Source organism: Maniola jurtina, chromosome 8 (genome assembly GCF_905333055.1).
Source record: "Maniola jurtina chromosome 8, ilManJurt1.1, whole genome shotgun sequence".
Classification (NCBI taxonomy): Eukaryota; Metazoa; Arthropoda; class Insecta; order Lepidoptera; family Nymphalidae; genus Maniola; species Maniola jurtina.
In genome coordinates this window covers 2,832,856-2,847,308 of record NC_060036.1, presented here as the reverse complement: position 1 = coordinate 2,847,308, position 14,453 = coordinate 2,832,856, and the positions used below count along the sequence as shown (strand labels likewise).

At 36.7% G+C, this 14,453-nt stretch overlaps 1 protein-coding gene and 1 long non-coding RNA gene across 2 annotated transcripts in view; one reads left to right on the top strand and one right to left on the bottom strand.

The window, feature by feature from the left end:
• Window positions 1-14,453, bottom strand: part of LOC123867511 (acid sphingomyelinase-like phosphodiesterase 3a) — a 48,142-nt gene that overhangs the window by 22,682 nt on the left and 11,007 nt on the right. Inside the window, exon 2 of the mRNA XM_045909577.1 lies at window positions 8,064-8,167. Coding sequence (XP_045765533.1) covers window positions 8,064-8,133 — 70 coding nt within the window. The 5' untranslated portion in view covers window positions 8,134-8,167. The remainder of the gene's footprint in view (window positions 1-8,063; window positions 8,168-14,453) is intronic.
• LOC123867516 lies at window positions 1,237-12,798 on the top strand. The gene is made up of 2 exons (XR_006796433.1): window positions 1,237-1,298; window positions 12,723-12,798. It is a non-coding gene; the product is annotated as an uncharacterized LOC123867516 (long non-coding RNA).

Below are 14,453 nucleotides of genomic sequence, written 5' to 3'. Positions count from 1 at the left end.
AAGGTTATGGACGTCGAGTTTCAGTCTGACACTACGGCCTAAATTGCATGTGTAGATCGATCGGTTGACCAGCTGATTTCTCTACAGGTATAACGCATAACTGAGTAGGTTACTACGGTAGTGGAGCGGTGCGGTAGGGTGTGATGACGTGACATGAGAACTCAGTGATTCGTCAAATTATAACAACTGTCACCCCTCCCGCATCGTTCCACAACCGCAACGAACGTTACGAACGAGTATTAAACTTATTTCAATTAAGGCTTAAGCGGTTGCTAATAAAAAGGTGCTTCTACACAAGAGATGATTTAAAATTCAATAATAGTTTAAATGTGAATTATACTTTGTAAAATTTTGCATGTCTGATTATATAGGGTGAAATATTTCTGCTGGACAATATGTACTAATAACATCTCATTGTCAAAAATGTTTCAGCAAATAAAAAATCTTGAATCTTGAGCTATCGACCAATGAAAATGACTACTGGCTGATTGGGTATCACACCAAACTACCTAGGTTACAAAGCATTAATATTACTGAAAATAGTTCCGCCATTTTTTAATACCACCAGCAGAAATTACGCAAATACCTTTCATTTACAATTCCAATCCAGGCATATTTTAATATAATGGTGTCTAGCTACTTTTACACTTTTCCTCATCAAGTTAAGCGAGTTGACCTAACTTTCATGTAAAGAAAATAGAAGTTACGCAAGTGCTACGCCAAATCTACGCCCATGCTACGCCCATGCTACAACCAAAGAAATAAATTATTATTATTCACGTTAGTCCTACGCAGGTGCTACGCCTTGGTGCTACGGTATAAAATTCTAGTTATTTCTATAATTTATAATATGACAAAAATAGAATAAAAATCGTGCCTCATCCTTGTTCATTCCGAACCAGTGTTAGATGCTTTGACGATTCAAAAGAACTTTTAAAAGTCTAATTGAATAAAAATATTTTTAATTTGAATTTGAATTTGTGCCATGCAATGCAGTAAGAAATAGACGCTAAACGAGAAAATGGGGTTTCAAAGAATTTTTACCAACATTGCCTCCCTTGCACAGTGTAAGTGCTGTGGTTTTATTAGTGGGAGATCCCGGGTTCGATTCCCAGCAAGGGTAGGAATTTTACAATTTCTAAATTTCTGCTCTAGTCTGGTGGAAGGCTTTGGCCGTGGCTAGTTACCACCCTACCAGCAAAGCCGTACCGCCAAGCGATTTAGCGTTCCGGTACAATGCCGTACTATAGAAACCAAAGGAGTATGGGTTTAATGAAAAACTGGCATACCCCTTCCAGGTTAGCCCGCTGCCACCTTAGACTGCATCATCACTTACCACCAGGTGAGATTGCAATCAAGGGCTAACTTGTATCTGAATAAAAAATTATAGTTACTTCTCATTTTTAACTAAGTGTTAGGTTTGTATTTAAAAAATAAAATAACTTTATTAATTAATAATATCAATGAGACTTTCTATAATATTGACTTCAATTTAAAGATACGAACATGAACACAAAATGTATTAACTTTGGAGTCCGTTTTAAGGGATTATTAGAAAAAGCAGTTCAGGGTCAGTTGTAAGATGTCCACATTTATAGAACAAGAATAATAATAATGAATTAATTCAACCCTACAAGATACAACATACATAATGTATATTATTATACATATGCTGTTGTTGTGATCAAATATGTACATGGCAGCTTTCCAGCGTTGTAACTGATGACTGATATTCTATCAAGTACCATAGACACTACCGTTATACCAGAAGGGTTTAAAGAGAATGGGAAATCCTATTATCTTCCCTACATAATCCTATAATCATACTATTTTATCCTGTAATCGTAAATTATACTATTCGATCTAAACTAGATGTTGCTCATATCTTTGTCCACGTTTAAACGTATAGCAGTTTAGAAATTGGACAAATTATTTTTATTTATTATTCAAAATTACAAAAAACTACACATAACTGGTGACTCCAGCTGAAACCACGTAGGTGCATTTGCTGGAGTCCTATCCTAAACCATACATAATTCTAAATTTTAATCTTAATGACTTACTATTTTTCCATATATTATATGCGATTTTTTGTACAATTAAAATACGTATAGAGAAAATGTCCCATACGTGAGTAGGTATAGCCGGAATAATCTACATATGTTTTATAATCTTTGTTTAATTTCTATCCCTAAGCCCCAAGTCTTTCTTCGTAGAACAGCATCTTTAATTAATGAGATCATGCTAGCTTACAGCCGCAAAAATTTCCGCCAACCACCCACAACCCACCTTTATCTTTAAATCCCTTATGCATATTTGATAATACTATAATTAAGCAGTATGCATGCAGTGGAAAGCGTTTAGTAGGTACTTGTAAAGGATTATCACCCAGTATCCGGTTAGTTTTCAGAGTTCAGACTACATTCAAAACTTCGGTGCAAAAAGGATTTTAGGAGCACTATTATTATTGTGAAAGTTATTATTACTATTACAACAACAATATATTCCATAATAATACATAGTACATATTATACATAACAATATATTACATATTAATATATAGTATATAGTTTTTTTTTTTTGATAAAAATATAATATGATTTTATTAACTGCGCTAAATGTAAACGTTTATTACATTTGCATTTTCATATCGGAATTATCACACTAATATTATAAAGACGAAAGTTTGTATGTGTGTGTGTGTGTGTGTGTGTGTGTATGTGTGTATGTTTGTTACTCCTTCACGCAAAAACTACTGGACGGATTTGGCTGAAATTTGGAATGGAGATAGATAATATCCTGGATTAGAACATAGGCTAATTTTTATCCCGGAAGATCAAAGAGTTCCCACGGGATTTCAAAAAACCTAAATCCAAGCGGGCGAAGTCGCGGGCATCGGCTAGTTTCAAAGAAGTGCCAAATGTAGATTAGTTCTGGATCAGACCGCTACTCCTGGGCGAAATGAATCACACTAACTGCAATGCTAACCTAGTGTGGTTTGGCCATTATATCAATAATTGTCTATACTAATATTATAAAGAGGAAACCTTTGTATTTTTGTATGTTTGTATTGAATAGGCTCAAAAACTACTGGACCGATTTCAAAATTTCTTTTACCATTACTTAGAGGGATTCTTCCGAATCCGTATAGGCTATATTTTATCCCGGAACACCCGGGAACACGTAGCTAATAAAGGCATGCACCGCACATCTGTGACATCGATGCCATACATTGGGCATGACAGAGTCATGTCACAGAGGTGGGTGATGAATGAAACCCTCGAACGGGTTTGGGGGTTCAAATCCGTGGTTCTATTGACTTATTGATCAGTACCCTCAGTACAAGATTGTACTTCTCACCTACGTTGATAGTATATTTTGAGAGTCGAAACACTTTAGCGTTGAAGAAAAATGGCCCTTGACTGCCTTATTTTAATGTTCAAGTTTGTACATATATTTACAGCCAGCGCTCCAGGCGGAAACGTAGCAAAATTACAATCAATGGTACTGAATTTTTGACTTTAAACCAAGTTTTTAGGTCCATTTTACTTTGACGTTATTTTGCTTCGACACTCAAATTCTAGCAAAATTGGTGGGAAGTAAAATCTCGTACTGAGGATGAGGATACAGTACCGTAAGAGTCAAAAGCTAGATACATGCAGGTACATCCTAGACCTTAGCGCTGGTGATAGACCCTTATTTATTTAGCCAATGCTCCTCGGTACGGTATTGGTAAGAGCCCGTAAATACTGCCAATTGTTTTGACTAACTCAAGTTTAAATTCTACTAGAAATCCTTAAGTACAACTTTTCACTATATTCTTTCTTAGCTCGTTTATATTATATTTTAAAAGCGATCTGTCTGTCTGTAACCTCTTCAAACTCCATCCGTTAAATCGAATTTGATATTTGATACAGGCAGCATGCATCCCGGAAACGGACAATTGATAGGTACTTTTGTCCCGGAAAATCAAGGAGTTTTAATGGTATTTTTAAACAACCTAAATCGTAAGGACAACGTCCCGAGCATGATCTAGTCTAAATTATATTTCTTTATAACAATCCAATTTTTCTTACCAAACTTCGTCAATCAATAGGCATTAATTACCCTTGCATAAACTAAAAACATTACCCCATAGGCATAGGAAGGAACCCATCGCCGACTCACTACTGAGCCCGGGTCTCAAAATGAGAAGGGTTTGGCCATAATTCTACCATGCTGGCCAAGTGCGAATTGGCAGACTTCTCACACCTTTGAGAACATTATGGAGAAATCTTAGTCATGTATTAGGTTTCCCCACGATGTTTTCCTTCACCGTTAATGCAAGTGATACTTATAATACACATAACTCCAAAAAGTTTTTTTTTTTCAAATAAACTTTTACAAGTAGGTACTAGAGGTGTCAAATATGGTTAGATTCCTATATCATAATATTAATGTTTGTTACAGAAAAATATTGAATATTTTTTACGTTAAAATATATTAACTATCAAAAAAAAAAGCCGCAAGCAGAAACTTGCATGCAAACGATTTTCAACCTTATTGACATATTTCAGAAAACCACATATTAGCAATCTATGAATGATACTGAGCAAGAATATGACAAAATAACAACTTTCTCGTTACCGTCAATAAGGTCGAGAATCGCTTGCACCTGTTTTTCTGTTGCTTTCACCCCTAGCGAACCATTATACAGATTACCACCTTAAAAGCGACGTCTGGGAGGTGTCGGAGGAGGTTCTGTAGAAATATATTATATCACTTTAAAAAAACAAATAATTTTTATTTTGTATTTTTATACTTAAATTATTTCTTTTCATTATTTTTTTTTATAAGAATCATCAAAAAGAAGTGAGAACTTATCGCCGGCGCACTACTGAGCACGGGTCTCCATTTCAATAACACTCAAGTAATAAAAATAGTACCTAACACGATATACTAGTACCAACAAATTTCAAAGGCACTTGTAAACCTTTACTTCAATAAGTACCTACAAGCTTCACAAAAATAAATAATAGATTCTGTATTCCTTGTTAGCCCCCTTCAGGTTCAGATACGGAACCCTAAAAAGCATGACAATAAAGAAATCCCGAAAGACGTATAGTATATGGTAATAATTTTACTCTAAATACCTAGGCACCTATACCTACCTACGTATTTATGCAAAATTAAAAACAATTGGAATGATAAAGAAATGTCAAGAAGGTACAAAAAGTAGATAAGTTTACCCAGTTACCTATTTAAAAATCGTTTTAATAACGAGTTTTTATTTTAGCCTTCATCACGGCTAAAACTAATACAAAAATCGAACAACCCAAGCTCCAAGCACGCCGGAGCTATAACAGACACTCGGTTCCTATGGCTACCTCCCAGTTCCATCATGAGACCCTGGATATAATCCACTATGCCCACCCGGTTCCATCATGAGACCACACAAACACACACATTTCCAAAAAGACCAATACAATTTACGTACCTAAACTATAATAACAAATATGCGCGTCACAAATCTACAAAATCAAGTAACTAACCTAATCTGTGATAATATCAACTCCGAATATCGAAATATGATATTATTTACATTCAGTATTCACCCACAGCCAAGTTCACAAATAAATAAAACTACTGTCCTGATTGAATAGCAAAATCGAAAGAATCTATTTGATAAATGAAACTACCGAGGGGCGATATTCCAAACGAATTAAAAACCAACGCGTAGCGATAGAATATAATATTTTATCGCGTATGATATTCGCTACTGATATCGTGTGACGTAGATCGTAGGTCTATCTTTGGCAAACGCCTCGTCAAATTTAAAAGCAATTACTAATAGAAAATGTATTGCTTTAAAAATTTTATATTAAATATGGGGTTTAAGGAATATCTAATATCCTGAATATTTTTTTATATTGAATATGTATTATAGATAAATTATTTTTTGACACCACTAGTAGGTACCATTGAATCATCAAATCATCTACTACTGCTGGTTCATGCAATATAACAGCCAGTAGTTACTTCATGAAATAATAATAAACTTGTGAGGCCAGAACTAGGTTTTGATTTATTGCGGATTTCCACGAGGAATTCCGTGCAAACGAGCTCTCTCACCGTGTTTGCTCTGTATAGCCTGTGGCGTCTGTTTGGTGTACACTAAAGTATATTTATTTATTTATTTGCTATAGTACCGCCCACAGATATACACACTTAAATTATACATGTTCCTTATATTCTATGGCTTTTATGCAACTCCACTTACGGGCAGTCACAGCGTGCATTAACATAAACATAAGTCGTAAAGTAAAATATAAAATATAATATAATAGCTAACCTAGCTAAAGGTAAAGAAATGTATACAGATATAGAGCATGCTCGTTTTAAGCATGCTGATAAGCATGCTATTTTAATAGCATGCCTATCTGTACCTCCCCAACCTCCCGAATAGGACGCCGACGTCGGAGTAACTTTTCCGAGTTATGAGTACTTGCTTTAACACCTGCCCGCCTTATAGTTTTCCATGATGTCCTCAAAGATGTGTGAAGTCTGCCGACCCGCACATCCAAAAAGCAAAAATACCTCCCAAGGTCGCTGGTAATTTAACAGTAATCTATAGGTATAAATGGCCGTAAATTACGCGTATTTAACGGGCTTTTTCGGTAAAATTACGTAATTATGCATCGCTAGTCTGGACTGGTCTTGAAGTCTCAAAACTGTCTTCTGATCTGTTAAAAAGTAGTTGAATGCTTATCTTATTTCTTTTATATTTTAAAGCTTGTGAAAAGCTGTTGGCTGTAGGATCGACGCCTATATTAATTACACATACATAGCACGTAGTTCGCAATAATTCCGTTTTTACGGACAAAATTCTCGCAAGAAAAACGGTGTGTTACCCCGCAGCAGCGTGTAATCTGGTTTCGCAGGTCTCCAGGGAAATCTATACTGTACAGCAGTGTATGTGGCCACAAGTGAAAAAATAATAACGTACGTGCAAACGATTTTATTACCATTTACTAGCCCAAGATTTCAAACGCGTTGTTAAGAATATAAGCTAATGAAGGACGCATGACGGTGTGTTTTAATGTAGTCACTTACCAGAATCCAGGACTGCCACAAATGCAAATTTTCTTTCTATACCAATTTATTTTGTATCGCGGAGTCGTTATGTGTGTGAGGCTAGTTTTGCGTGCGTACCTCTCAAAGCGCCAAGTTCACTTGAGGTTTTGTTGGCGTTCCATTTTCGAAAGTGTAAAATATTTTGGCACATTGTAAAATCAGAGTGAACTAGAATGAGTGAGCTCTGGATTTGATCCTGATTCAACATCTGTCTAATATTAGTTGTTTGAGTATGAAAACACGCGGCGGGCACCGCGGCGGAACACGTGACATTATTCGCAAACGAGACTATATGTATATCGCCGTATGATTGTATAATATTTGCGCGTGTGACACCGCGGCCCCCAACGCGGTCCCCGTCGCTGGTGTCCCTACGTTTCTCGCAACGCCTCTCCATTTAATGGAGATCGCGTGACGCAACGCGCGCCGTGTCCAGAAATGTAGTGTCGTGAACTGTGGTCAAACTCTGATCTTTCTTCTGATAAGTAAGAAACTTGGTATTTTTATTTACAATCTTTATACATTACTAGAGGATGCCCGCGGCTTCGCCCGCGTGGAGTTCGGTTTTTTTTATATCCCATAGGAACTCTTCAATTTTCCGGGATAAAAAGTAGCCTATGTCCTTCCCCAGGATGTATCCCAAGTCTGTACCCAATTTCATTAAAATTGGTTCAGTCGTTGGGCCGTGAAAGCGTAGCAGACAGACACACAGACAGAAAGTCAGACAGACAGACACACTTTCGCATTTATAATATTAATAGTATGGATTTTTAACACATTTTATTTTTACTTTAATGATTTTTGGTTTACGGTGAGACGGTTTTCCGTATTTCGACTTTTATACGTGTTCTGAAACGCACTTTTCTGAAATGTGGGTGAATTTAGATATCGTCGAAAATAGATGGCTAGTGTTGCGCTGGTAAAAGCACAGGGTAAAAGCTAAAACTCACCAATTTTGGAGTGCACGAGATTCAGCAACATAAAGCTGCCGATCGTCGCAGTTAGCACTGCGATCTTCATTGTGGTATCGGCTTATATCACTGTCAGACAATATCTGCAACAAGGGATAGAAATTCTACTAAATCAAACTCGCACACGTCGGGGCCCAATCAATTCAATTCAATTATCTTTATTGCAAAGGGTTAGTTCACAGATCTTGATACTATTTTTAGGTTCTGCCAAATTCCACCTTACGAGTTACGGCATGCAATAATATAATAACACAGTCATGAATACAATCTTGTCATTAAAATAATACTACTATAATATTTTTACACACATTTGGGAAGTAATAATTCTAGTCTACGTAATCATTTGTTACATCAGTTGTACTGGGATTATGTTGTTTTTTGTAAGATGTACGATTTGCGTATTACAATGCATCCATACAAATGTTGGCATAGTGTGGATTAGGCTTTACACCTCCATTCCGAAGCGCTTCTGAGCTGGATTATCCCGACTACAGCCACATTCCAGAACAAGTACAACCTTCGAGCTAGTTTAAGCATACAGTACATAAATATGGTTTATTTGTGCGTTAGCCAGACTTTTAAATTTGATGGTGGTAAATTTGTCTTTAGTAATTGTTGCTTTTTTGAATTCCGTGCCCGAAGGGTGCCGACAGGACCATATCATTATTAAGCCTCTGCTGTCCGTCCGTCTGACTATCTGTTGGCTATATAGATAGAGAGTTGACCGATTTTTAAGGTTCCGTACCTCAAAAGGAAAAATGAAATCCATATAGGATCACTTAGTTGTCTGTCTGACTGTCTGTCCGTCCGTCCGTCCATCCGTCCGTCGTGTCTGTCAAGAAAATCTATAGGGTACTTGACCTAGAATCATGTTTGGCAGGTAAATAGGTCTTATAGCACAAGTATAGGAATAAATCTGAAAACCGTGAATTTGTGGTTACATCATTAAAAAAAAATTAAAATGTGTTTTAATTTTCAAAGTAAGATAACTATACCAAGTGGGGTATCATATGAAAGGGCTTTACTTGTACATTCTCAAACAGATTTTTATTTATTTTTAAGTATAATAGTATTTGATTTATCGTGCAAAACGTTGGAAAAATACCTGAGTACGGAACCCTCGATGCGCGAATCTGACTTGGCCGTTTATTTTTACGTATTTTTCCACTATCACCACCACCACCAGCCCACTACTAAGAACGGGTCTCCTCTCAGAATGAGAAGGGCTTAGGGTATAGTCTGCAACGCAGGTTTCCTCACGATATTTTCCTTCACCGTTAAAGAAAGTGATATTAAGTTGCTTAAAATGCACATTGCTCCGAAAAGTTAGAGATGCTTGCCCAAATTGAACTCCCTACTTCCTGAAAAGATGGCCAACTCGACGTCTCAACATCTAGACTATCACTGTTTGCATAGTACTATAATATAACATAATCATGTTTATAGAGAGAGCAATTGCAGGTAATATCTATCAAAATGATGCAATAAATTGGATACCCACCTGCGCTGTATATTCTACTCAGTTTTTCATTGGATTTTTTAATTCAGATTCTTTACTCTTTACCTTTCATAAAATAGTACTTAGTTAGTTGCTAAAATCTAATTCGAAACATTGTAACTTTCAAAGGAAACTCCAAAGTTTAATACAATGCCAAGAAAACAGGTAACAGAGCAAACTGTTGTTAAACAACATAGGGGGAACACGTACCTACTAGAAATCAAGTCAAGGTATTGTTCGGAGAAGCTAGGAACAAAGTAAAAGTTTACAAGTGCTTATTTTTTTTTCTTTATTTATTTAATGGCTTTTATACATTTTATATGTACATGTCAGCCCTATTATAATCTAATTGAATAAATAAAAAAACACAAAATTCTTAACCTAACAAAATAAACAAGAACTATTTACATTTTTAATTAATGTATCAATTTTTTTTTAATGTATGTTCCCCGATTACTCAAAGACGCCTCGACCGATTTGGATTTTTTTTTTGTTTGAAAGGGTATACTTCGCAGGTGGTCCCATATGGTGAAGATCTGATGAATATCTTCCGAGATGGAGAACATAACTCCTCAATGGATAAGAGCAAATTGCTCGCGATCAATGTAATAGCTTAGTAAACAGTAGGGTTTTAACTGGCATTGCATATTATAGTACAGTGGGCCACTAAAAATTGTGAAATAAAAAATTTTCAAAAGAAAAATAAAACCGACTTCAAAAACCACAAACACTACAAAGTTAAAAATAATTGTTTTTTCTACACGTGTAATGTATGTATGAAGACGGGCGAGCTTCACATTTGGATTTCTAGTTTCTTTTATTATGCTTTCTTTTAAGTTTGACATTTCTAGTTGTCATTTCGGTCTCTGGGATAAAAAAATCGACATAGTTATGTTTGAACCAATTCTCACCCATAACTAAACAAAACTCTCCCTACGTGGATTACTTAATTGAACTTTAAATAATGAAACCAACACAAATTGCACAGATCATTAGTTTCATTTCTGCTAGGAACGCTGCAGCCGTATTCATTTGCACAAAAGCTATAAAAGACGAGTACTAATGAAAAGATTGCGTGAGAATTATTTCCTCGTTTGCGAGTTAAACGTGCAAGGTTTTAGAAAATTTTCCCCGTTCATTCGAAGAATTAACACTAGCATTTCCATTCAGTGAAAATAATTAAGGAAACATCCATGGAAACAGAGCTTACGCCTCTTGCTTGGTGATAGAATAAAAAACCAGCCAAGTGCGAGTCAGAGTCGCGCACTGAGGGTTCCATACTCGGGTATTTTCCATATTATGCACGATAAATCAAAAACTATTATTACCCCACTTGGTATAGTTATTTTACTTTGATTTAAACACATTTTAATTTTTTTAAATGTGTTTATATAAATAGTAAAAGTCAAAAGTCGGCGCATGGTGACCCCTGGAAAAGCCATGATTCTGGACTGTTAATTTTATTATTCCAGTAACGATGTGTACACTCATATTAATTACTAGCTGATGCCCGCGACTTCGTTCGCGTGGATGTAGTTTTTGAAAAATCCCGTGGGAACTCTTTGATTTTCCGGGATAAAAAGTAGCCTATGCGCTAATCCAGGGTATAATCTATCTCCATTCTAAATTTCAGCCCAATCCGTCCAGTAGTTTTTGCGTGAAGGAGTAACAAACATACACACACACACACACACACACACACATACAAACTTTCGCCTTTATAATATTAGTGTGATAATTATGTTTTAGAATGTGCTGATAAAGCCCTTTCATAATATTATGATACCCCGTTTTGTATAGTTATCCTACTTTTTGAAAATTGAAACACTTTTTTTTTTGATGTATCACAAAAAAAAACCCAAATTCACGGTTTACGGTTTTTTTAGTTTAATTGACCTACCTGCCTAACCATGATTCTAGGTCAACGGGAAGTAGGTATCCTATAGGTTTTTTGACAGACACAACAGACGGACATAGACAGACAGACAAACAACAAAGTGATCCTGTAAGGGTTCCGTTTTTCCTTTTGAGGTACGGAATCCTAAAAACTGCTCAAGTGAAAGTCGGACTCGCGCACGAAGGATTCCGCATCGTCGTACAAGATCACTTTTTACTTTTATTATTTTTATATTTGCGGCCATTTCGGAATTTGCTACGAGTATCTTGATATTTTTATTTTGTTAACCAGCGTCAATCAATTAGAGGTGATTGCGATCGCTGTCATTTTACCGTAATCGAGCCCCAGTCATAGCTAATTTGCAAAACAAATTTTACTTGAATGAGCATTGAGTATTACATAATAATTATAGAGGCCTCATTAGCTCAACTGCTAGAGGAGCGGACTGAAATCCGAGTACAAGTACTCCTAGTACTATACACTTAGTTGGAGGGAAAAGGGGAATGTCAGTCATCATTGACATGACTAATATTCTTTTAAAAAAAATGGTTTGTTCGCATAATTATTCCTCTTTTGGTGTTAGGTACAAGGAAGCATATTATTATTATTATTTTTCTTTAAATCTGGCTTTACTCTGATTAGCCAATGTCAAGTGTGTAGATATTTTCAAGTTATTGAATTTATACAAGTATGGACTCCGTCTGCGCCAGCGCCCGCCGACACACGCGCGGCTCCTCCCTAGAGCGCTTCCCAGTCAGTTCCACCACCAAAAAACACCAACTACCACAAAAACCAGCCACTCTTAACAAAAAAAACACTCCAAACAAGCACAGCACGCGCGCCAGCAAACGCCATCACAGACGAAGTCCAGCATATTATTTCATTTCAGTGCTTTCATTCATTTATTGTGGTATGATATTGATGATAGAGACGAGACAGCTTTACTGAAAATTTTCAAAAGTTGTCTTCCGCTGGATTTGAATTTGATTGTGAAAATTCAACGATCTCCATGGCGCAGTGGTGAGGTCCCGGGTTTGGTTCACAGCAGAGGGGAATTTATAATTTCTAAATTTCTTCTGATCTGGACTGGTGGGAGGCTTTGGCCGTGGCTAGATACCACCACCCTACCGGCAAACCCGTGCCGCCAAGCGGATTAGCGTTCCGGTGCCGTGTAGAAACGAAAAGGGGAAACCCATACAAACCCAATGTATGCGTTTAATAAAAACTGCCATAACCCTTCCAGATTAACCCGCTTTCATCTAGACTGCATCACTTACCACCACGTAGAATGGCAGTTAAAAGCTAACTTGTATCTGCTTTAAAAACAAAGGGTTACAAAATGTAATATTTGTAAAAGTTTGAAAAACGAAACATCACGTCAAGTTCGTGCAATGAAAAAGGGGGAGTATTAAAAGTTTAAACGGCGAGTCGCTCAGCTGATCGCTTTATCGAATGACTGTCATTAGCTTGCCTTATTGCAGTCATAATGCCTTTAAAGATCGCTCGTGTTTTACTTTTGCCTTCATAAACCTCCCTCTTCCGTCACCTGAATACAAAACGGCACGCCATCAAACCTTTAATCACTGTATTTATGAACTTTCTCACTTTTTAGGAGCATTGAGGTGTTTTTCGCCCACCGTATGATGGTCCGGACTGTTGTGGTAAAAAATGTTGTCGTTGGACTTATAGTACCCGACAGGTCGAGATAGTAATCGGGGTATGAGGCGGAGGACGCCCCGCACACCCGCACGTCATCACTAACCCGCACCGGCTTACCCCGATCTTATCTTGACCTGTCGCGTACTATACTCACCATTTCGATACATGACATTTTGGCATATGAGGTGCATTTACACATGGAATGGAACGGAATAAAATGGAACGAAATGGAGTAGAATGGAATGGAAAAGAATAGAGCAAAGCAGAACAGAACCAGTCCACGGACTTCAGGCGAGTTCTTTGCCAGAAATCTATACCTACTTGCAATCGTATAAGGAATATGATTGGAATGATCGGTGCATAGATGGAACGATGGAAAATTACTATTTTTTGCGCAAGTTACATTTTTGAAGAACCCTTGAATATAATTACTTTTAATTTATTTAAAAAGAAGCAAAGATAGACACTGATAGCCATAGCAGTAAAGGAAGAAAGAGGAAGTTAAAGTAACTGAAGTGCTTCATTAATCTATGTCGAAGTTTTATGGGTATGTCCTTGGCTGCCACCTTTTAGTACCATTATCGACTCAACTCGTCTGGAGAATTCATCACGGGTTTTATTTTAGTAAAAATCTATACTAATATTATAAAGAGGAAACCTTTGTATTTTTGTATGTTTGTATTGAATAGGCTCAAAAACTACTGGACCGATTTCAAAATTTCTTTTACCATTACTTAGAGGGATTCTTCCGGCTATATTTTATCCCGGAAAATAGAAAAAATAAATGTCCACCCGTGCGAAGCCGGGGCGGGTCGCTAGTATAAGATAAAGGTTTACTGTAATCTTCCTGGTGGCATGAATGGCCTGTCTTGACCTGGTGGAAATGCGAAGTCACACAATATTATTTACAACTAGCTGATGCCAGCGAATTCGTTTGCGTGGATGTAGGTTTTTAAAAAACTCGGAGGAATTTATTGATTTTCCGGGTTAAAAAGTAGTCTAAGTGTTAATCCAAGGTATAATCTATATCCATTTCAAACAGCCAAATCCGTCCAGTAGTTTTTGTTTGAAAGAGTAACAAACATAATACACATACACAGGTACACACAAAGTTTAGCATTAATATAATATGAATGATATGTAAGATGTCAAATGTGATCAATTAAATTGGCCGTACTTTAAGTATCGTGGCTGAATCTATGGACGATCCGGTTACTTCGGCGACCTATGGCTATCACGTATAGATGATGACAATCACTATTATATTTACATATTTTGTAGGCTCGCCAAGTTCGCCTATTATAATATTAAAGCA